The 24,860-nt window shown below is 44.5% G+C and overlaps 1 protein-coding gene across 1 annotated transcript in view; it reads left to right on the forward strand.

Annotated features, from left to right (window-relative positions):
- SLC4A11 (solute carrier family 4 member 11) overlaps positions 1 to 16,434 on the forward strand; it is a 72,461-nt gene extending 56,027 nt beyond the window's left edge. The window contains exons 16-18 of the mRNA XM_062574489.1: positions 3,588 to 3,783; positions 5,838 to 6,007; positions 9,498 to 16,434. Of these exons, the coding sequence (XP_062430473.1) occupies positions 3,588 to 3,783; positions 5,838 to 6,007; positions 9,498 to 9,561 (430 nt within the window). The 3' untranslated portion in view covers positions 9,562 to 16,434. The remainder of the gene's footprint in view (positions 1 to 3,587; positions 3,784 to 5,837; positions 6,008 to 9,497) is intronic.
- The last annotated feature ends 8,426 nt before the right edge of the window (positions 16,435 to 24,860 follow it).

Raw genomic sequence — 24,860 nt, forward strand, 5'->3', positions numbered from 1 at the left:
CTCTCTAGGATTTTAATCCCTGTCGTTGCTTATGAATCTGAGATTTGCTGAGATGTCTTTTCTCTTTGAGATAGAGAATTTACCCTTTGATAGCCATGTGTCAAGCCTCCCTGTGACATCTTCCATTCTTAGTTGTTTTTTAAGTATCTGATGGCATCTCCCGCCTTGTCACCCACTGTCTCTATTTTGCACTCTGATTACTTCTCACTGACAAAGCACAGTTCCCTGCCTTTATGAAGGCTTTTCTTCTGTTCTTACTGTCTGCTGCTTCACCCAAATGGTCAAAAATGGCATGGGAAGTCTTTTTGGCCCTTGTTAACATAGACTTGCCTCTGTTGATTATCCTCAAAGGATGGAGAGATGCCCTGTTTAACTGTGCTAGGTGGAATTCCCTTATGGGAGTGCTTGTGCTTTGCTGAAGGCAAGCAGGTACATAGATGAGCGTTCAGAACTGGTTGGTGTGGGGGGGAGCAAAGGAGTCAGTACTCCCCTCATTATTTGAGCTCCCTTTGAAATGCAAGCTGCTTGTTCTCTGAACTATAAACAGGAGCCTCTGTGCAATGTTGTTTTTCTTTTCTTAGCCAGCTTTGCTGAAAACTGAAGCACAGTTAGAAAATCAAGAGTTCTGTCAGTACTGGCTTGGTTTCTGGCACTTAAAGCAAAGTGCTCAGTGAGCATAACGATATAAACAAGAATAAAGTTCTATCACAACAAAAGCAAAATGTTAGCCTCCCTTGTAGACTACCCACTTGAGTTCAGTGTGGGCCGACCTTGGGATCCCTATGTAGGCTGTCATCAGGCATACATATGAAGTAGGGAATGGCTAATCCCATGCTATCTGTATTTGAAAGCTTCTGGGGGAAATGAGCCTGGCTTAGGCTCTTCAGTCTCCCATAATTATTTTATTTCCATTACTGCACAAGCTTTATAGAGCTATTTCCTCAAGGGCCAAACCAGGTTCTTGAACATGTTTGAATTTCCAGATTTTGTCTATTGACTTAACATGACCGCCCTTTATGTCCTTACCCTTGAAACAAGAACAGTGGCAGACCCTGTCATTCCCTCTTCTAACAGTAAACTTGCTAAAATATCTTAAGGCAAGGGGGCAAATTAGAAGACCAGTCTGAGAATGGAGGCTAGCCTGTGAAATTCACCTCAAAGATTAGTTTGGTGAATTATGAGCAATTGTAATAAAGTTCTGGTGAGAAGTTTCAGGATGCTTCAAATAAGTAGCATTAGCAGGAGTGGAAGCAGCAGCCGTCATACTTGTATGTGATCAAAAACTCTCCTGTGTTTCCTCTGTCCCTAGGAGGTCACAGGCAAAAAAAAAAAACAAAAAAAAAACAAAAAACAAAAAAAAAAAAAAAACACACTCCATTACCAAAGAGCTGCTGCTCTGAGTTGTCCCATTCCTGCACACTTGTATCTGATTGAAATGTGATGATTTCATACCTAATTTTGATCCTAATTTTTGCATCACTTGTTGAGTAACTTAGCGGACTTGTGATCGCTTAGACTGGTGCTTGCAAATCATGAGCTTCCCCAGAAAAAGCTTTGATTTTTGCCTCAAATGCTTCATCTGTAGCTTGCACAATGACAAAGCTAGGGGAATGCTTGCAGTACCTGGGCAGGGCTAAATTAATCAGTGCTTCCTTTCCCTTCTGTTTACTGTGTCATTTGAGAGGCTCTAAAAGGCAAAAGCCTGGTGGTTCTGCTCACTCTGAAGTGGCTGGACTCTTCCTTACTAGGCTATTGGATAAGTCTGAATTAGCCTAGCATTTGTGCTTTAAGCTTGCTTGGCTCTGTCGTCTGAGACCTCTGTTCTGCACTGATCCAAGCTTGGAGGCTGTGAAAATGATGCCACGTTATATCCATCTAACTGAAGTTCTAATGCTTCCAGAGCTGACAAGAATAGTCTGCAGATAACACAATGGAAAGAACTGCTCGTCTCTCCCCCGGGTTCTCCAGGGATTGGCAGGAACCTCTGGACATCGGATCCGGGCAAAGCCTGTTTGGAAGTAGAAAGGCTGTGGTTTCTGCTATTTAAATCTACCTGGGGGTGGAGGGGGTGGGGGTTACTTAGAGGTTAATACCCTCAGTGTCTCTTCTATGCATTTTGGTAAGGCTGGGTAACGACTACATTCTTCATTACTGACCAAGGAATTTAAATGTTGTCCTCAACACTTTGCACTCCATTTGCAATGTTTGACTGCTGTTGCTTAGGTCTTGTGACAGCTAGTGTTCTACCATGTTACCCAAATCTTGAAAGTCTTCAGGCTGTTATACTTTCTCTCTGAATAGAGGCGGCGTGGAAGACTTCTTCCTCTGTCTCCCCACAACTTCATTACGTCTGTTAATGTACAAATATGAGAGATTTGAAGTTCAACCTAACCGAAGCAGTACTCTGGAAAACTTAATATTGCAAGAATTTAATGCAAGCAGCTGGCAGTCATCTTTAGGGCAGAAGGGATTACAAAGTCCCAGCACTGCATACATAAAAAAATACATTCTGTTGGGTCTTAAAACTGGGTATCTTGAGGGTTAATTTGGAATATGAGGTTTCATATCCAGAGAGTGAGACCACTAGATGTTACTAAAGCAGTCTGCAAACAAGCTTATTTCTATTGATATTAGGGGGATTTACTCGCTAGAGATTATCCACTGAGTTGGTGGATTTATTTTCTCAGTTGTATACCAGAATGCCTCTTTTTCTGTTTGTGGTAGCCTTGAGAGGTTTTTCTTTCCTCTTGTTTCTAGTAGTTTCCTCAAACTAGAATGAGATGCTCACAAGTTTAATTGAAATTAAAAAAAGAAAACAACAATCATCTCCTCCTGCACCTCCAAAGCAGACTCTGAAAGTTACTACATGATTTCTTGATTTCCTGTCAGTGTGTCTCTTTTTAAAACCCTGGAGGTGGAAAAAAAGAATGTGGTCTGTCAACTCTGGAAAATTTGCATTAATTAATTACATGTTTTGCATGGTAATAAGCAATTTGCAGCACAACTGCTATAATCCACGGCAGAATTAAACTTCTAACTCCCTGCATAGTGATCTTGGCATTCCCCCCATATAAACAGGGAGATCCTTGCATACATCAAAAATGCTGACTTTGTCAAGAGTGTGACTTTTTTCCTCTCTCAAACAAGAGGTTCTTTAGTTCCTGTGGAAGTTACTGAGCTTTTTTGGATAAAAGCCAATTGCATATGCACTAGGTAAATCAAGGGAAGAATTAATGCTCAGAAAGAGGATTCTTGCTCCTTTTTTTTTTTCTCCTCTTCAGTGTGCTGAACTGAATCAGTTTTATAGGGTAATACAGTTCAGAATAGGATCTGTGCAGCTTTGGAGAAAATAGAGGGGGGGGGAATTTGGCATTTTTCCAGCTGCTCTGTTTGAGTTGTGGATTAAGTGTTGTTTGGCCTGGGTCCAAGAGCTCTGGCTTCTCAGTGTCAGCACAGGGCCGGAAATGCTGATCTCAGTGCAGGAGAGATGAGCTTTCCTTTATGGGTGGCATGTGCCCTGGATGGCCTCAGAATTAAGTAGTCCGTGATTATTAACCTCACCTTATTTCTCTCCTCTATGTCTCCAGGATTGTGAGTGTGAAGGAGACCCGACTGACAAGCCTCGTGGCTAACTTCTTGGTTGGCCTCTCGTTCTTGCTCCTCCCTTTCCCTCTTCAGTGGATCCCGAAGCCAGTCCTCTACGGCCTTTTCTTATACATCGCGCTGACTTCCATAGATGGGAACCAGCTCTTTGAGAGGGTGGCTCTCCTGCTGAAAGAACAGGTACCTAGGTTGAGGTGGCTCTCCTGCTGAAAGAACAGGTACCTAGGTTGAGGTGCCCTAAGCCCAACAAGGAGCTAATGCTGGGAGCTAGCAGTGCTGCGAACTGGATTACCCCTGAAGTCACATTCCTAGGAGATTGATTTTCACCTGCTACCTGCACCTTATGTATAACTTTCCCTTTTCTGTGCAGACAGGAAGTGAAACTTGATGTCTCTGGTTTAGCTTGGCTTGCCCCTGAGACATGAGCAAGAAAAATCTGTCATTAAAGCAGACAAATGAGTGATGCAATATTAACAACCAGAGTTGGTATGATTATTGGATTCAAAAGGTGGTGGCTGAACTGTTCATAGAAACACTGCTGCTTTTCTCATTCTGCACAGATTGTTTCCTGCATTTTACTGCCTTGAAAGCTTTAGGGTTTTCTTGTTCAGAGCAGTGTCTCAGATAATTCTTAGTCTACTCACAAGAACTCTGGAGCCCCTTTCTCCAGCAGGCAAAGATGAGTGAGCAAGAATAGCTTCCTCCAATGAAGACATCCCCTAAACTGTGTAGAATACAAACCAAGCAAACATTCAGATAATGCCTTTTTAAAATAACTGTTGCCTGCTGAATGTAGGGATTTCTAAGTCTTAAAAACCCACTGTGATTTGTCAGCTGCAGAGCACATGCACCTTATTAAAAATAATAATGTCAGCAAATAGTGATCTCTTTTTTTCCCAAACAAAGCTTCAGAACAGGTCATTTCTTTGTCTTCCAGTTTCATTTTTGACTTGTTAAATTCCACATGATAGTTCTTTAGTCAAAACAATGACTTGCATTATTGAAACCCTTCTGATGTGGGATGAAAACAAATCTGCAAGATCTGCTTTTGAGCAGTCTGTTACAAGTGGAGAGAAGGTATTAGTTTGCAGTTCAGGCAGTATCTGAGAGCAGTAATGAATCTCCAGCTCACCTTCTGTTATGTAACAAGGGTCAAGGGCTTAATAAGCCCAATATTTGGCTCTGCTCCTCTGCTAATCTTTCTTGATCTCTAATATTACATCCCAGTGGTTAGAACTGTGAAATCTAAGGAAAGATTACTTTTGTCATGTCAATTTTTGAATGAAGAATGAATAGTTACTGGTGTATGTGGAATATTACTTTTGGTTTTAATAGAAATGATGATTGGAATTTTCCAAGCTTCAGTTTGAAAAATTAAATTTTCTCAAATATGGGTGTCTCCCCTTTCTGGAAACCTTTTAATGAGTCATGGCATAGTCTGAAATCCGTTGAGTCTATATCAGTGCTAGTAGACAGTCGCTCATACTATTCGTTGATGTATAGACAATGAGTCAAAGCCTGTGCTCAGACATGAGCAAGAAACTGTCGGTTTAAACCACAAGCAATATTTAGCCTACTAATATCATTTTCCTCCCTCTTTTTCTCAAGTAAGTGAGAGTATATGAGTATATGAGTATAAGCAATCTTGAGTACAGCGTCTCCTATTATCTCCTGAATCCGGTTCCCTGTAAGGGTTCAGGCAGGACAGCGGACCATGAGTGCGAGTGTTGGGTCTGATCGGCAGAGGTCAGAAGGCTATGAAATAATAAGTTGAGTTTCAGGGTAGAGAAACCATCTAGTAGTCTCAACACCCAACACATCTGCTTACCACCACCCCCCTACAGGCACTTCATGTGTTGCTGCAAAGCTCTGATAATCCTACTCAGGGGAATCTCATTACTGTATTTATCAAGACATTTTCTTGCACTCCAGACACTCCCAAGGCAATCTTAGCTGTGTGGAGTGGGTGTTTTCTTCCTCTAGGTTTCTAATGCCCAGTCATCATCTGTGTGTTGTTGCTGCCAGTGCTATGGTTTAAGGCACTTGCTTTAACCCTATCAACCCTGTGTTTGGTGACTGAATGTAACAAGAACTGATGTTGATGCACAGAGTGTAATGCAAAAAGTGTGTGTAAATCCAACATCCTTAACTCTTACATTCAAAAGCCTGCACTGTATTCTGCAGTCTCAAGTCCAAGTTGCTCTGTGTCTAATGTGTAACTCTTTCCTTCTCAGACTGCTTATCCTCCGACACATTACATCCGCAGAGTGCCCCAGAGGAAGATTCACTATTTCACAGGCTTGCAGGTCCTGCAGCTCCTCATCCTCTGTGGGTTTGGCATGTCACCACTGCCCTATATGAAGATGATCTTCCCACTCATTATGATAGGAATGATCCCAATCAGGTATGAAGCTCTTCATGACAAAGCCTGGCTACATTTTGCTGGTGTCCCCTGCTTTTTGTCTTCAGGGTTGGACTTCAAAAAGTCTGAGCAGTCCCAGAAGGATACATGGTAGTTTTCTGAGTAACTGTATTCTGGGAGTGGGTGATGACCTTCACTGGACTTCTCAGCTCTTCATCAGCTGGTCTGGCTTGAGGAGGCACTGGGGAGAGTCTGTGATCTCTGCTATGCTGGGCTCTGCAAAGGGATATGAGCTGGCAGATACTGCTCTCTTCCAGCTAGTGGAAAGGTGAATAGGTCTCCTGTTGTAGTGCTTCAGAGATGTTTGTTCTTCCTGGGAAGCTGCAGTCTGAGCCTCCTCTCTAGGTGTTTGATGTTGTTCCTTTTTGATTTGCGAAATGGCTTTCTAGGATCCGTACTCAAAGCAGAACTAGGCATTTCATGCTGTGTGAGAGTAAGCAAGGGATTGCTGTCTTGTATGGGAATGTATTGGGATGTAGTGACCTTGCAGAACTCATGCACTGCTGAGTACCATAGCTAATGATCACAGTCAGATGGAATTGGCCCCATTTAGTCTTAAAATATATCCTCCCTCAAACTGGGAGGATCCTGCAATATCTTGCAGTGTTGGGAGAGAGTCACTGAGAAATTACATTAGTTTGTTCCTGAGTGTTCATTAAACAATGACTGCCCATCATTCTCCGGTTAAATCATTCATGCTATCCATTCTTTAGATATAATGAGAAGCCATAATAAGATCTTGGAAAGAGCAGATCTGTCTCCAGTCCCTTTGGTTATTTTTAGGCCAGTATAGTGTCCAGCAGTATCTGGTTGTCTTTGAACTTGCAATCTCAGTCTTTCAGTGTGATCTGAATGAAAGTTCAGGGCTATTGTGATAATCTTCAAAGGCAGGTATTGTAAAGTTTTTCTTGAGTGGTAAAAATGGGTCTACCTCTTTCTGAAGCAAAAGCACATATCAAAACTACAATGGCTTCCAACTGGATCAGGTTAGAGCTAATTGGTCTGGGTTTTGCAGATGAGTATCTGAAAAAAACAGTTGACTAAATATTCATTAGCAATACGACTTAGCCCAAGTATCTATACTGTTCTTGGTACTCCTTTACTATTTTGCTTTTCTGAGAGAAATTGCTTGCTCAGCCAAAGCTTGTAGAAAATCTGAGCTAGGCAGCAGCAGCAAGCATGAGGATTTCTAGGGGAGCTGGCAGGGAGAATTGTCCTGCTGCTGTGGGATGTGTTTAATGTGAGGATGGGGGAGCTCATGGTCTGGCTGTGGGATTGACTTCCTTTTTTGCTGAGGTATTTGAAGGGTGAATTTTTATGTAAGAGTAATGGAGTTAGTATTCCATTACTAATGGAATGTAGCAGGATTCAGCTGAGTATCTTTGTTTTGTGAGTGGTGGGATTTTGTGTGGTGGTTTGTTTTTTCAAGCACAGAAGGCTTTTTTTTAAAAAAAGAAAAAAGAAGCATACCCAAGATGCTTTGCAAGCCATAAACAAAATCTTGAAACAGGAATACTCAGTTTGGTCTATGGTAGCAGTCACTCACCCACCCTTCACATAGGCATCACTTTGGACAAGTGGTTAAATGGCTGGCAAACACTTGGATTGTGTGCAGTGGTGGATGACTGACTCCTGTGGGAACTGCAGATCTCCAAACAGAGCAGTCCAATAAAGCCAAGCTGTGGTTGGCACAGCACTCAACACTGACTTAGCCTGTTATTACATTCGGTACCTGAATGTTTAGCAGAGAACTAGACTATTCAGTGGTGCCATATGTATATATTATTATACACACATTTTAACACGAAAGGTTGTATCAGCTCTTTAAGTTACACTTCTTTCCTGAGCAAGCTTTTCTGCTGTCTGGATAATCAGCCCTGCTACTTCAGGGAGGTCATGATGTGTGTACCTGGCACAGTACAAAAATATGCATTCAGCTTCCCTTCATTCTGACTTCTGCTGCCCTTGGGTAGTGTTTGTGGGCTTCAGCTGAGAAGGTAGCACCATGATGTAAAGAACTGTAGTTAATGACGCTTCAATAAAGGTTTGGCACTTTTGATAGGCTAAGCAGAGTAGAAGAGATGAAATGAGGCACCATCTTTTTCCACTGGTGTAACATCAACATAAAAGATGCTGGATTTCAAAGACTACTTCATATTTCAGTAGAGTAGCCTGTTAGGAGGAAATGTGATCTCTACAGCTATGCCCAATTCCTGCTTTTGATTCAGAGCTTTGGAATGGCTAGTTTTTGGTTACTATCTAATCCCTGCTCCAAGGAGTATTTTTAGTGTTCGAAGAAGTGGGGAAAATTCTTTTCAAGTTCTTATGGTTCTCTAATAATTTTGTTTCATCACAGATCAATTTGAGGAAATTCTGGTGTTTCTCAGTACTAAGTGCTGTTTGAGATGCCTTTTTCCAGTATTGAAAAGGCTCTTCCAAGTCTTAAACTGGCTTTCTAATGCTCTGTCCTGTTTCAACAGCTGAAGAACTTCCTTGTTATGCAAATGAAGTGTCAAACTATAAGTATGCAATAGGATTTAATAGCATACAGCTGTAGTGCTTTTTCTCACTCAAATACATTATGTCATGAGGGTATTCTTGCAAAACAAAAGTAAGAATTGCTGTCTTTATAATCCAATGAAAGCCAGACACACCAGGTAGAGATGGAGCTTTGCCAGCAGCTGGAGGGCTGAATGTTACAGCCTGCTTAGCCTTTTGCTGTGAACAAGTCTTGCTGATGCATTTCTACTTCTCAAAAGGCTGCAGAGCTCTTGGGGTGCTTATTAAAATGCCCTTGTGGGGAGAACTGGGCACCTGAAGGACTGAGAGCCTGTAAGTCAAATAACCTGTGTATCATGGCCTTTGAGGCAGCCTCTTAACTTTGGAGGAGAGTTTCTCCTGTGAACTCTGAATGCCTGGTGTTGGCAGTGTCATAATGAGTGCAAAGCTGTGTTAGGTAAGGTTTTTTTTTTTTTTTTTGGGGGGGGGGGGGGAACTGCAGGGGGAGTATTGAAGAAATCAGAAATTGCTTATAAATGGTGATTCTTGTCCAAGCAACTCATCCACATGCAAACTGGGAACAGGCAGGGAGGCAGATATCTACATGCCCTGTACAAAGCAGGAGCACAGCTGTGGGTCAAATGAGAATATACGTTTTTGGTACTTCCTTCCAGACCACCTTGTAATAGAGTGCCCTTGGAAAGCAATTCTCTGCTGTGGGAGGAAAGACAATCTCTTTCCTCCCTGACAGACATGGAGAGGTTTGCTGCAGAAGGAGCTCTGTACTGCTACTTCCATAAATGCTGTATTTGCTTGCAGAATTAGTGGGTTTTCATTGTTCTCCTCGCCTTTGCTCCAACTGGGTGAATCTGCATCTATGGCCTTGAACAAATTCATCTGAGAGGCTAAGAACAAGCAAAATGTTACACAGTAATAACCAGGCACTAATGCTGTCTCTTTGGTTCAATCTTAGGTATAACTTACTCCCTAGGATCATTGAAGCCAAGTACTTAGATGCTATGGATGCAGAGCATTGAATTGGATCCGCCGCGCACAAAACCATGAAGATGACTCTTTTGGAGTTGAAAGGACAGGGTGGCTTTGCTGAAGCGTAGAACAATCTATCTGCAGTTCTTTCTTTCACCACTTTCTGCTCTAATATGGCATTGGTAATGCACAAATACTAAAGACCAATGGAGCGTTGAAGTGTCAGACCAAAACAGCCTTGGACTTGGAGGCCAGTGCTCTTCAGAGCTTTGAGGCAAGCAAGCTTTATGGAAATGTTACTTTCTACATTCCAAAACTGGAAACCCCAAAGATCAGCATGTCCATAAGTTGGAGCATGCATTCCTAGAGTTGTCACATATTCCCTTGTTTGAGGGGTGGAGGGAATCCCTTTTTTATGCACCACATCCCTCTTTTTTTCCGTAACACTATTGATGTGAAAGGACAGCAGCTGACCCTTCTTTTACAGAATGACAGTACTGTTCTGGCCTTTGAATTCAGTTTCCTGTGTGTCCAGTATTCCTAAATTGGTATTCCAGATGGAATGGCCTTGTGGTTAAGCCACTGATGTCAGGAGAGGTGTGACCATCTCTTCAGACTGAGTAATGGAAGGGTTGGAAACTGGTTTAATTTAGACTGATAAAATCCACAGCTTTGGATGAGTACTTAATTCCTACAGAGGAGTTGGAAATGTTCAGGGGTTGCGGTCTCGTAGTGATGCTGATGAAACTGCATCTGGGTCTAAGCTATTTGGGAATTACTTTGAATCTTTCTACCATTACTGCTCAACAATCAAATATGAAAGTGTGGTTTTGCACAACTGCAATGTTCCACTTGCACGGAGTCAGATGCTGAGATTTGTCAAAGTGCAGTTGTGTTAATGATTGCATATACATACGTGAAGTAGTGCCTATGTGTACATATATACATATGGATTTGTGTATATATTTTGCATAGATATACGAATAGGCCAGATTCTTTCAAAATATCAAAAGTGTTTTGTGCAATCAGTGTTACCTGTGATGTCTTGACCATCTACTTGTTCTTTGCTTCAGTGCTGCTTTTTCTCATTTGAGATATGGTCACTTTTTCCCTATTTTGAAGCTGCTCAGTTACTGTTTTTGTTCATATGTTGCTTTATTTGAGTTTTTTTGCTTTCTTCCCATAGCTTTTGAAACTATCATTCTGTCTTGATGCTCCAACATGTAAATTTTGCATTTAATTTTAATGTACAGCATGTAATGAAAGTTTCCTCTTGCCTAATCAATAGTTGTTAGTCATTTCACTGTTTTGTAGCTAATCTTCTGTTTTTTCCGTGCTCCCAGACATTATATTATATTTCTGGATGAATCTAACTTCTGCTGTCTTTATATTTCAGTTTGTTTAGTTGTGCTTGTACTATGGTCAGTTTTCTTATTTGAAGTACTGTGAAACAAGCTGTCTTTGAATTCAGTGCTCTCCCTTTGCACACTACAGATCACAGGTAAAGTGTTAAGATGGAGCTCTGAAGATAATGAACTTTCAAAACAGCAGAAAGGAGGAAAGGGGAATGTAAAATGAAAAGCAAATATGATGGATTAGCACAGAATATTTTTGCCAGTTGCTTACCCAGAGAATGGTGCAAAGTCTTGCCAGCATTGTGCACCAGTGATTAGGTGTTTTCTACATGGTGGAAAGGACCAACTTTAATGAGAGAAGAATATGCTGAAACCAAACCAGATTCAAACCACTGAAGACTTGGTGTATTAGCACAAAATATCAGATTATTACTTCATCGTAATATAGTCACCTACAGTTTTAACCCATGTATCAAGAATGAAATTTTCAGTTTTTGCTGAAAACCTCTTAATCTTTAATTGATATTTAATGAAAGGGAGCAGTCAGTCTTCCTAAGAACGTGCCCTTCTGGCTATGGTTAATGTATTTGACACAGATCAATTGCTGGAGAGATCTCAACTTTCTGAGCAAGCAAAGCAGCACTGTGTGACCTTGGAATCATGACCCTCCTATTCCACCAGCCAACTCTTGCGGGGCTGTTGAGAAGGCTGTGCATCAGGGTGGCCACCAAAGAAGGTAACGCCAAGCACTTGCCTTTCAGTCTTGGATGTGGGAGAGGTAACTCATGCCATGTCCAGTATGTTGCACGACAGACAGATGTAAACCAGTATGTGATTTCTAAGCATCTTGGTCAGTGTTTTCTAGCTTTTGAGTCAGATTCATGATGAGATCACTAATAGCTTTTGTCAGGGTCTATGTGTAGACCCTGTTGGGAGACAGGATTTGGGGTGGAGATGGTGAATGTATGTCTGATCTTCAGTAAACAAAGACGACAAATGACAGCAAACAGTTGGATACGTGTCATAAGACAGGGAATGCAAAGGTATGATGATTTAAAATATGTGCTTTTAGCTGGATGCCAAAGGATTAACAAAGTCCTTGAATGGAAAATGACATCTTCAGATTGAGTGAACTAATAAATGCGGGTGTCCAGGTGATGCGTTCTTGGTGCCTGAGCTTTTGGCAAACAGAAGTAACAATGTGCAGGTCTTTCCAGAGGAAATAGTTTTTAGATGGGTACTCTTGGAAGAACCAAAAAATGCCCACATTTTCAAGCCTCTTTGAAAACAAACATCAATCTTGAGTACTGTCAAATACTGGTAAATGATCTGATTTAAAACCCAGATAGCTTGGGCTGTCATGATGAGGGGGATAAATAACTGCTAGAACTTTGCTTTATCAGTGTGACTTTAGTGTTTATGTTTTCTTTGTAGTGTCAGTAGGATTGTTTTGCAGGATGTTTCTTTCTACAAAAATCACAGGCCAAAGAATCAACTGATTTGGAAAATCAGCACAGCTTGGGAAAAGCTGTGCTGACTTTAGACAGGTTGAATGTTTTGACTCATGTTTCAGTATATGGGTAGTAGGGAAATACAGATGACTTGATGCCTCTTGGATCATATATGACTCATGAGGGATTGTAGTGATTCCACAGAGGATTTCTCATAAATATCTTTTCTCTTGTGTCTACTTTTGTTGATTTACGTGTAGGCCTTTTCAGCAAGTAGGCTTACCTAGTGAAGGAGTTTGTTCACAGAGTTAATTCAGCACTTTAATATTTCTGTGAAGGTTGAGACGGTTAGAATGTAAAATTTTATTATAAGCTCTTTATAGACGCACAATGTTATGTATAAATATTGCCAAAGAATTGGATTTGAAAGATATTAATTGCTGTTAAGTGAGCCCATGTTCACCTGGAAACACAAGGTAGTAAAATACTTCTGAAATGAGTGAATTTTGGAAGCTACCTTTGACAGTTGCCAAAAATACCAGAAACTGGGGATATGGTAAATTTCTCCTCAAATCTGTAGTTTCTGATCCTTGCACTGATTGTAGGAGGTAGAAGTTAGCTTGACATTTAAAATGGGATTTATACCTGAGTAGTTTTGTTGATCAGACTTATTTTGTTGCCTTCAAAAATTCTGTTGACACACTATGTATGGAAATATGTTTCTCCATGTAAATCAAGGAAACCTGGTGAAATACGGACTGCTGAACAAGCAACATAGCACTTTCTGTATTGCTTAGAAAGCAAATCTGACAACTTCAGTTAAACAACCACCCCCTCAAATTCTGTGGTGTCAACTTTGAAGCTATTAATAGATGTCAAACCCAAGTTGGATATGCATCACTGCCAAGGGAATGGGGATGGAATAAATAAATTCAACTGGTTTGCTTCAGAGGTGCCATCTGGTGAAAAGCTTCAAGAGGAATTCAATAACTGTGGGACATGATACACAATCCCTGATAAACTTTGTGAATTAAGATACTCTGAAAACAAATAGGATAGCTGGTCATGTTTCTGTGTACCATAGGTCAAGCTATCGTCCCCAAAATACCCTCAGCTCTGGCAACAGACGAACTGTTTTGTAAACTACTTCATATTGCGTTTGGCTGCTTGAAAACCTGCTGCTGAACTGTTCTCTGAACAATCCTTGAAGAAACATGATGTTGGTCAAAGCTGGAAATATCTAGAGATCACTTTAGGGGGGTGAGGGATGCAGGAAGAAGGGGTTTTTCAGGTTTCCAATGAAAAATGGACCTGAGATCTGTCATATCACCCAAAGCACTTAGTTTTCCACCCTGTGTTCAGCTGGGCATGTTTCTACTATATCTGTTGCCACACTTATGTTGTTCCTTGGTCAAGCACTTTTTCTTCACTGTGTTCTGTGTCTGCCCTTCAGAGTGTTGCCATTTACCTTGAAGGTAACACTCAAGGTTGGCTCAAACTCATTGCTTATGTTCATTCCCCAAACTTCAGTTCAGGCTATTTACTGTGTCATCTCCTGACCCTGCTCTTTCCCCCAGTCCCTGGGCTTATAGCAGCATGCCCTTTTCTGGATGCTGACTCTACTCCATCACTGAAATACTGCCAAAATGCCTAGCTTATTTTTATTATTTTTTTATTCCCCTCTAGAGAACTTGAGCCTGTGTCTGAGCAGTGGCATGGCAGCAGTTGCTCTCTTGAGGCTCACTTTGCCATAATAGGTAATTATGAAGGATTCGTAATTGCAATACAGTTGCACTGTCTTCTGAATCTCTTTAGATGATTACTTTATGGCGCAGTGTTTCAGTTGGGCTGTCCTTTTTTCATCTGTCAAGCTTCCAAAACAACTTAAATAGACATAATGGGATGGGTTTGCCTAATTTTCTATCTGTGCAGAGGCCTGTGGATGTTAGAGAATAGTCCTCTCTAATTGTTTTCATATCTAATTAAGGCATTTAAGTACCAAGCCCTGTCCATTACACTACTGGCTGCAGATCTGGTTGCAAAGAATGAGCCATCAATATTGTGTAAAGAGCAGACAGACTAGGCAGTTGCCAGAGTACATGCTTTAGAAATACAAATTAGCACTTTTCTCTTCAGCCTTTGTGTGTGTTCTTTTCAAACTAAGACAATCTTTGGCTGTATCTCTTTTCCTTGTAGAAAACTTCACATGAGCTTGGATCACTTGGCACAGTTCTGATGCTGCATTAAATATTAAGTGTCCTGCGGGACATGCTGCCTTCTGTTCCCCATCTGCATCTCTGCTGTGTAGAGTTGCTTGCTTCGAGAGCTGAAATCTGTTCTCAGAGCAGAAGAGGGGATGTACGCAGCATCTCATACAGTCATCTTTATGGCAGACTCCTGGTGCTGCAATAAATCAGACCATCAGCATCCCTCTGCCTCAGGTGGGATCCCCAAAAAGGAACAAAATGGCAAGGAGTTGGAAAGAGCAGCTCAATTTGTGATTAAATTAGCTCGGGTCAAGGAGGAGATATGCTGGCTTTTTGCTTTAAACATGCAAACAAGAGCGCTCTGGCTGTAACTTATTTGTTATATGAACAGGGCTTTGAAGAAAAAGCAGCATATCAAATTCAACAGCTGGAGTATTGGTTTCAGTACTTGAGGCTTGCTGAAGGGCTAAGGTTGGTTCTTGCTGTGCATATCAGCAACAATTTGTGTCCCAGCACACCTTTTCCAAGCATCTAGTTTTGACAAGTTTCACATGATTGAATGAGTTAGGTGGTTTGTGCAAGTGTCTGTACAAGTGATAGCGACATGGCATGGCTGTGCTGGCTTCCACAGAAGATGGCAAGGACAGAAGGTGTGGCCTTCTGTGCACTGACCGTGTCCTGTTTTGCAGGTGATCTCTTTTCAGGAGGTGGTTGATTGACATCAGGGCAGCACCGCTGAGTTCATGCAGTGTACATTCATCTCAGTGAACTACTTACCTTGAGTCACATTAGACACCTTTCTATTAACCTGGAGTTTTTGAGACCAGAGCCATGGATTTAAACTCACTCCCCAGTGGAGTTCCAGGTTACAGGAATAGGCTAAGTGTTCAAATCTTTATTGCTGAATATACTGAGCTTTCTTCTGCCTGCACAGGTATGAGTGGGGTACCTAGCATCTCTAGGACTTCAGGTGCCATATGGTGGAACTAGGAGCCCGGTTTTAAGCACCCATATCTGGAAGCTGTGGCAGCTAGAAGTGTGTTAGAGGTATTCACCTCTCTTGGTCTAAAGAGGCCTGGCAGGTCTAAGTGTGGATGCATCTGTTCCTGCAGGAGAAAACATAATTCAGCTGTGAGGCATGGCAGCTGTGGGAATGGGAGAATCTCATCTCACTTTTGAGCCCTTGAGCATTTCAGCATCTTGCATCTGGTAGAGATGCTCTGATATGTTAAGAGGTGATTTAGTGCTCTGGATTTTTTTTTTTTAAGGAAATGTTCAGCTCCAAGTTCTCCCTTTTCTCTTCACTAATGTGCAATTGTACTTCATTCCCATACTGTGTTTACTCCAGAAAACGGGGATTGTCTTGTTCAAAGACCCTTACTCTAAAGTACTTGCTCCTGGAAGTTACGCTGTGCAGACTAAATCCCCTTTGCCTCTGTCTGACCCAGGGAAGGAGCTGGGACCTAAAAGACTGTTTTTCACCTCTGCTTTCTCAGGGGGAGTGTAAATGCAGGATAAGCTGTGAGTAGGTGGCAAGAGGGGAGGTTTCTCCTCCTCCTGAGACAGAATCATCTCATCTAAATCCTGTGTCCTGTTTTCTGTGCCAGCTAACGCTAGCAGAGCTGCAGAGCTTGGGCAGTCTGTACTGTGCTGGGACAAGAGCAGCGGTGGGTTTATTTTTCTACATGTCACATGGAATGTAATTGGTTAATATTTCTGTATTTGAACAAGAGGTTTCTGTCACAGATTGCCAGGGAACTATTTTAAGTGAGGAAAACATATGTTCCTATTTATGGCGATATGGCCTATAGATATTGCACTTGCTAAATATGCTCCTAAAGCGCATGCCTCTATCTAGTGTTGATTTTACAGTGAATGGTTTCTTTTGATAAGAATTGCTTGGGGTGTTTGGGGGGGAAAGGGAATTCCTTTGTTGTATAAGGAACTCTGTATTTAAAAAAATAAAATAAAAAGAAATATACTGTTTATATATTTCTACTTTGTGCCTGATCAGTGTCTTTCATTTAACCTTCAGCTCCTAAAAGAGCTTGGACTATCCTAATGCACGTGTGCGTATTTCTGTGGTGGCTGGTGGTGAGTCCTGTAGTTGAGATAGTTTGTATTCCCCAATTGTTGTAACACTTGAGTATCTGAACTGTGAATATAAAGACATGTTGTCTCACAGGTAGGAATCTGAATAGCCAGAAACGGAATTCCTCTATGCCTTAATGGGGATGAATGAGAAATAAATGTACCTTTTACCTGACACGGTGCACTTGAGAGAACCTGTACATGGCTAACTTTGTCAGGGTGGCTCTGACTTCCTCAGAGTAATCCAAATTAGAGATGAGCCCAGAACTCTAGTGAGCTAGTGTCATGCAGGAGCCTGAGGATGATTTGCTTTAAGGAACAGCATCACTACTTGCCCCTGGACCGAATGAGTTCAAAGCACGAAACGCCTCTAGTTGGTAGATGACTCCTTGCCAGAAGTATGAGCTACCATAATAAGAGCACCATGTTGCATGCATGTGAATGCCAAATAGATGCTACCTTGCTTATAGCTGAAAGCTGTTCCAAGGGCTCTTTGACTATGTAGTGTACCCCCATAGCTGAAGGCTTAGCAATGTCTATGCAGCCTTTGAGGAGGCTTGAGGTGTGTTAACCTTGGTGGCAGACTGTATGAGGCTGTCCTGGTCCTGGAAATGGTCCATTATGGTGCTCCCTTTGGAGGGTTTACTAGCATAGGACAGCCCCAAGTTTGCAGGACTGAGCTGCAGTGTGGAGCTGGCTGGACACCTTCAAAGTGTGTTGAACCCTAAGCTGATGAAGATGCCCACAGGGAGCGCTCAAACTGACTTTGCTGCACCAACTTCATGGCATCCTCTTTGTAACAGTGTGAAGCAGGACCTGGGGGCAGGGAGGGAGTTTCACAAGCCCTTTCTGCAGCTCTGTGCTGCCTTCAAGCAGGTGTTTTGTGGTTCCCTTCACAGCAAGATCATATGTACCCCCAGGTGCAAGGAACCAGGAATGGAATTCCTCCAACCAGTGCAAGGGTTGCTCTACCCCTACTTCCAGGCAGGAAAAAGCTTGGGGGAAGAGTGCGATGGGTGCTAAACATCTTTTTGTGGTATCTATAAGTGACACTGCAGATATGAGACAACCACCTTAGACATCTGGAAAACCTCTGGCAAGGTGTCCACAAAGGAGGAGTATGTTCCTCCCCAGGGCTGCCCTGGTCTGGGCAAACCTTTAGGGCAGGAGGTCCCAAGATGGTAAGAAATGGTTGTGCACCTTTCTAAGAAAGTTTCATAGGAACCTCAGGGGGAATGTGGGACTGCAGAAACGTGGGGAATTTAACATAGATTTTAGGGTCTGACAACCAAAACCTCTGAAGCATGCAGGTTCCCCTGGCATTGTGGGTGATGCTGGGGAAGGATGATGGCATGAAAGGTGGACATCTGGGCTCGGGAGGCAGGGGGAGGCAAAGCCAGCTGTGACCTGACAGATGCAGTCCCTTTGCCTGGCAGAGCTTGAAGTCCTGTTGCTAATTCAGCAGCTCCACAGGGAAACCTGTGATCTTCCCCCCCCCCCCCCCCCCCCCCCCATGGCAGCTGCCTTCTTTCAGCCTGTGGCCATAACCCAAGAGCTGCCCTCCTGTGGAATCTCACTCTGAGGTCCCACAGTGCCGGCTGCTCCCAGGAGCTGCCTGTGGAGTCCCCAACTGCAGCAGTTCTTGCAAAGCCACGTTCCTCAGGATGGGCTCCAGGGAGCGGAGATGGGGCGGGCAGGAGAGTGGCTCTGAGCATCTAGCATGTGTCTCCTCCTGGCTGCTGCTGTGTCTGGTTTTGGCTGATAGACCTTTGTCTGCAACTCTAGCCTGGCGCTACCATAGCCTTGCGAGGTGAGAAGTGCCCCTGCTCAAAGGAGATGACTAAAAATAGACGCTTCAAATGTCTTTAGCACTTTAAGTGTTCGCTGTGGCTCAGAGCTTGCGATGGAAGAAGTCAGATGGAGCCGTGTCCATCCTTCCTCCCCTTAGGATGCAAACACAGGACACTGCCAGGAGCTTTGTCGGAGGGGGTTAAACATCACTGGCAAAGAGCAACACAGATAAACCGTTTGAAGAGCCACCAGGCCCTGAGGATGTGCTCTCTAGCTCTCCTGGTGCTGGTTTTCGTTTGTGCAATGGCAGGTGCAGAGCAAGGGAATGTTTCCCACAGTTTTATCTAGCTTTTCCTCAGCCTCTCCAAAGCAGACAAGAGTTTTTCAGCCTGAGTCCCTTCTTGCTGTCCTGCTTTGATTTAAAGCAGCAAGTGGAGGGAGCAGGTATCTTCCTCCGTAGTATGTGCATCCCATCCCTGCAGGATCCCTCCAGGGACCAAGACACTATCCCAACACAGCAGAGCTGCAGACTGCCACTGTCACTGTGGCAAGGCGGGTGGGAAAGGGCCCCTTAGCTGCTGTCTGCAGTGTTTTGGCGGGGCTGAGCACCAAGGGACAGGCTGAGAAGGAAAGTGGCAAAAATGCTGTAGCTGGCCAGGGATCTGGTATGAAAAACACCTGGTGTAAGAAGCAGAAGACCTTTTATTTGCTGTCTTTTTTTTTGGGGGGGGGGGATAGCTTTTTTGAGGGGGAGGAAGTGTGTGTTTTCTCCAGCAAGCAGTTGTTTGCAGCCCTGAGCCTTCCGAGGCACCAAAGCATGCTGTTTTTTCATCAGCGATTTAATCTGCTGAGAGCAGGTGCCATCTAGGGGACAGACAAAAGAAGACAAGGAGGGTTTTCATCTTTGGACCCGGACAATTTGCTCCACCAGCTTAACCCACCAGCAGGTGCCAAAGGGCCTGTGCACACCACCACCCTGAAGGATGTTTGCCTGGTCGCTTCAGCATCGAGCTCTGGGAATATCAGGCTCAAAATCGGTAGCTGGTGCATGTGCGGGTTGATGAGAGATTAGCCAGACCCTGAATCCTGAGCAGAAGATGTTTGTGTTAATGCAACTTTCACACCAACAGGCAGTCCTGTGGACTGATGGAGGCTGCAGTGCTGTTTTTCTTCAGTGGTTTGCTCTGACCACGCTGTAAGCCAAAGCACCGTATGCACGTGCCTGCAGTCACAGCTCACGTTTCCAGCACTAAGTTTGCCATAATGTCTCCAAACAACCTCGCCTGTTCCCAGCAGCCTCTCCAGGGCTTCATCCTCACCACTTCTAGGTGGTGCAGTCAGGAGAGCTTGCTCTGCACCATGCGTTTCTTTCTCTCTCAAGTTTGGGTGCAAACTCAAGAGCTACATGTTGAGGTGGGCAACCTCGCTGTGTATTTAATACCAGACTGCCTGTACCCAGACCCATGGAGATGGTGGATCCCTGGGGATGCCCAGGGACAGGAGAGCGGGGAGGGCCGTGAGTGGAAATGCTGCATAGCCAGTACTTCATCACCACGTTGAGAAAATGTACTTCAACAATACAGATTTGCTCATAAAAATGACAAATTGGTCACTGCCCCTTCTCAGCTGCATCCCCAAGGGGCTGTGGGTTTGAGGGGGTTTGTGTCAGAAACCCCAGCTAGACAGCTGATTTTTCACCTTTTCCTCCACAGTTTCAGACTTTGTACTGACCCCCCAGCGTCACCAAAACCCTTCAGCAGGCAGGAACCCGCCATGGGCAGCTTTGACCCTTCAGGGTTGACGGGACCCTGCAGGCCAGCGGGATGCTTCACGGGTTTCATTTCCAGCAATTTCACGCTGCCCTTTGCACCTTGCTGCTGAACCGTGTCCCCAGGAGAGCCGGACAGCTGCAGCCGGTCATCCCTGCGCGGGTGGCTTTAGCTGCGTGAACACTTGGAGCTTCCTTTCCTAACTGCTGCTCGTTAGTGATTTAAACACTGAAATCTGCGTGGCCGCGCTCACTCCAGCAGAGGGAGCGCGGCTGGCTCTCCTTGACACCCTTAGTACCCATTTCTGCTCACTAAATGCATCTTTTCAGGTAGAGCTACTTGAAATTTCCCTTTGGATAGGATTTTTTTTTTTTCCACAAGGCTCCCAATTTCTGCTCTCCAGTTGAACGTAGAAATCTGCATGCATTTTAGAGGATCTTCCAAAAGACCCGAGGAGAGAGATGCAGCATTTGCAAGCAATTAAACTGTACATTCATTTTCCTGGGAATAAAATAATTATAGATGGGGCTTTAAGTGCTCTGTAAGATTTGCAGTAGCAAAGAAATTTAAATGATCTGTTCAAAGAGCAAAATTCATGAGGTGTTTCTGTAAGTAAGCAGTCAAAAACTTTCTCTTTTTTTCTGATTGTTTTGGTCCAGTAGAAAAAAAAATTTAAATCCCCGGTGCTGAGAATTCAGGTACACTCACAGGTAGATTGTTCAACGCCCACATCTGCATTTGCTTTTCCTTGCATGAAAAAAAGATTTGATGTGGAAAACACTCTGCTAGTTGGACCCCCCCCTTCACTGAAATCCTTCAGCCACGAATGTCGCCACTGTCAGTCCAGTCCCCTGATCCCTCTAGGGATCAGGGAGCATCCACTCACCATGTATGGGCTGGTCACCTCCCCAGGTGATGGGGACCCCATCCAGCTGGTGGGTTTATGTAAGAAGTCAGTTTCCCATATTCTGTATTTGTATAGAATATTTCATCAGTGAGGAGGCTGGGCTAGAAAATGAAAGACAAAGAAGCTGATCCTGCCATATGTTTTACCTCAGCATGGTTTTTCCTCCAAAGCTCACAAGACCAGGGCAGCAATATGGTTTGCTTCATGCATCTCCTAGGTACTGTGTTCCTACCACACCAAGATGGTGCTTGGTGCTTCAGTATCTCTGGGGAGCTCCAATGCTCATCAGGAGGAGATGGGGCTGTTGGTGAGCTCACAGACTCACAGAATGGGTGAGGTTGGAAGAGGCCTCTGGAGATCATCTAGTCCAACCTCCCTGCTCAGCATGGTCACCTAGAGCATGTTAGACAGGGTTGCATCCAGGTGGGCCTTGAAGATCTCCAGAGAAGGAGACTCCACAACCTCTCTGGGCAACCTGGTCCATTGCGCTGTCACTCTCACAGGGAAGAAATTCCCCCTCGTACTCAGGCAGAACTTCCTGTGGTTAAGTTTGTGCCCATTCCCTCTTGTCCTTTCCTCTCCTCAGCCCTGGGGAGGCCTCATCTCGAGTCCTGTGTCGAGTTCTGGGCTCCCCAGTACAGGAGAGACCTGGAGCTACTGGAGAAAGTCCAGCATAGGGCTACGAGGCTGATCCGAGGGCTGGAGCACCTGCCCTGTGAGGAACGGCTGCGAGAGCTGGGCCTCTTCAGCCTGGGGAAGAGAAGGCTGAGGGGGGATCTGATCAATGTGCACAAGTACTTGAAGGGAGGCTGTCAAGGGGACACTGGACTAGGTTGGAAGGGACCTCTGGAGATCATCTAGTCCAACCTCCATGCTCAGCAGGGTCACCTGAACCATGTTAGACAGGGTTGCATTGGACAACTGAAAAGAGTTTGTCCCCATCCCCTTGACACCCTCCCTTCAGGTACTTGTACACATTGATCAGATCCCCCCTCAGCCTTCTCTTCCCCAGGCTGAACAGGCCCAGCTCTCGCAGCCGTTCCTCACAGGGCAGGTGCTCCAGCCCTCGGATCAGCCTCGTAGCCCTATGCTGGACTTTCTCCAGTAGCTCCAGGTCTCTCCTGTACTGGGGAGCCCAGAACTCGACACAGGACTCGAGATGAGGCCTCCCCAGGGCTGAGGAGAGGGGCAGGATCACCTCCCTTAACTTGCTGCCAATACTCTTCCTAATGCACCCCAGGAGACCATTGGCATTCTTGGCCACAAGGGCACATTGCTGGCTCATGGTCAGCTTGTCATCCACCAGCACTCCCAGGTCCTTCTCTGCAGAGCTGCTCTCTAGGTCAGCCCCCAGCTTGTGCTGGTGCCTAGGGTTATTTTTCCCTAGGTGCAAGACCCTGCACTTGCCCTTGTTGAACCTCAGGAGGTTCCTCTCTGCCCAGCTCTCCAGCATGTCCAGGTCTCTCTGAATGGCAGCACAGCCCTCTGGTGTATCAGCCACTCCTGCCAGCTTGGGATCATCAGCAAACTTGCTGAGGAGGCACTCTGTCCCCTCATCCAGGTCATTGAGGAAGAAGTTGAACAGGATGGGAGCCAGTACTGAGCCCTGGGGGACTCCACTAGCCACAGGCCTCCAACTAGACTCCACGCCACTGATGACGACTCTCTGAGCTCTGCCTTTCAGCCAGTTTGCTCCAAGGAAGTGGGAGCCCTGGAGCGAAGCAGGACACATGTCCATGGAGTGAAGACAAGATCCTGCATGGTCCTTGAGACACCTCAAGCATCATCATTCCTGACCAAAACAGCTGATTAAGCACTACTGCATCTGCACGCAGCTGGATTACTGGTCACCTGCTATGAAAATAGGTTAAACCCCTCTTTCTTCTGGATCAGAGAGTGTTGATACACCAGCCCAGTTCGTCGGGAATGTCTCCAGAGACAAGAGCAGCCCTTAGCAATGGTCCTTGAAAGCAGAGGGAGTGTTGAGTGATTAATTTTATCTGCGGCCCATCTGGACAGGCTCTGCCTGCTCAGAGGGAAAAATGTCAACAGCTGCGATACAAGGAGGATTGCTGTTGGAGACAAGTCCTAAATGCACCGAGCGGTCAAGATCCTTGGAGTTAATGAGATTTCTCAGAATTTGCATATTAATAACTGTGAGAACTGTGACAATTACCTTGCCATTAGAGTTAATAGGGCTTAATATTAACAATTAATAGTTAGTAGAATAGCCACTTTAATGGTTTTTTGTATGTGAAGATGGAAGAATTTATCTGGGCAAAGATTCATACTGTCCCTTGCTGACATGGCAGGAGGACTTATTTCATCTCCTGTCCCTGTGCAGACAGATGAGTAAAAGCAGTGTACTTCCCACTGCTGCGCAGTAATATTCTGCTTGCACAAATTTCCCTGCTATAAATTATCAAGAACTAAGGCCAAAATGTAGACCACGGCAGCACCCTTGTTTTGGGGTGCTTGGCTGGAGAGGAGCCACCAGCAGCAACTCCAGTCCCCATTTCCTCTCCTAATTACCATTAAGAGCAATTAGCACTTCCCAGGGTGGTCCCATGAGCAGGCATTTTTGTAAGGTCATCACAGCCCACGGTTTAGAGAAATGCTACACTAAGGTTTTTAGGGAGAAGGTTTAATTAATACTTTTAAGCCTTCCCTCATAAAAAAAAAATGGTATTTTTCTTCCTGTCCACCCCAACAACCTTTCCCTGGGTGAAGAAGGGCAGGGAGCTTGGTAATGCCTGCTTCTCCCGGAGTTCGGCTCAGTGTTACTCGAGTTGTTGGAGGAGATGGTTAGTGTTGAAGGTGAGGGGAAACTGAGCTGGAGGTGATGGTGTGGCAACTGCGTGTCTGTTCTCCAGACAGAAGAACACATGTTGGCCCTCCGTAGCTGTAAACAGAGACATGAGATGCTGTGCCCTTCTCCAGTATCTACTGGGACATTTTAGTTTTGCAGCTGGCCTGAATGGAGACTCATTAATAAAGGCAAGGTGCTTCACAGGGAGATTTCTTGCAGCTGATGTTTCCCTAGGTGCTTTTTCATTCTGCTCAGAAAAATAGCGATAAATCTTAACTCCATCTGTGTCATTTCTTTTGGTCCTGGCTCTACCTGCTGCAGCCCTCCCCCTGTTTTTTTGTTTGTATTTTGGGGGTTTTTTTTTGTTTTATTTTGCTTTGTTTTGTTGAAGGGCACTTACCTATCCCAGTTTAGAGGATGAGGAGATGCTTTGGAGAACAGTTTTCCCACGAGCCATTTCCATCTGGTCCACTTAGCTTAGGTATCCAGCCCTTTGGCAGCCACAAGGTTTGGCTTTGAAATTCCTGAATGATGGGAAAACAGTTGTGAGCTTCCCTGGATTGGAAAGCCACCATCACGCGGTACAGAGAACGTGCCATCCAGCCGCTCAGTGCATGTCCCATAACTTGGCCAGTGTCTCACCCTCCTTGCTTTTTCCAGGGATTTCACAACTCCACTAACCACCAGAGCAGCTCAGTCCCCCTAACAACGGGTTTTGGGAAGGAGGGAGATGAAGGCCAGATCCTATGGGAATAGACCTGGGATAAGAGAGAGAGTGAAGTTCATTCTGCTGCCTGCAGCTATTGCAGGACTTGGAGACCTCTTGCAGAGGGCTCTAAAACCCATCCATAACGCAAAGAGCAGGAGAGACAGAGCTTTAGGGATTTACCAGCACACCCTGCTCTGGCAAGGCAGCTATTTTAGCTGGCCTCCCACGCGCACCGAGATGCTGGAGCAGCAAAAGAGAAG

This window comes from Rhea pennata, chromosome 4, assembly GCF_028389875.1.
Source record: "Rhea pennata isolate bPtePen1 chromosome 4, bPtePen1.pri, whole genome shotgun sequence".
NCBI lineage: Eukaryota > Metazoa > Chordata > Aves > Rheiformes > Rheidae > Rhea > Rhea pennata.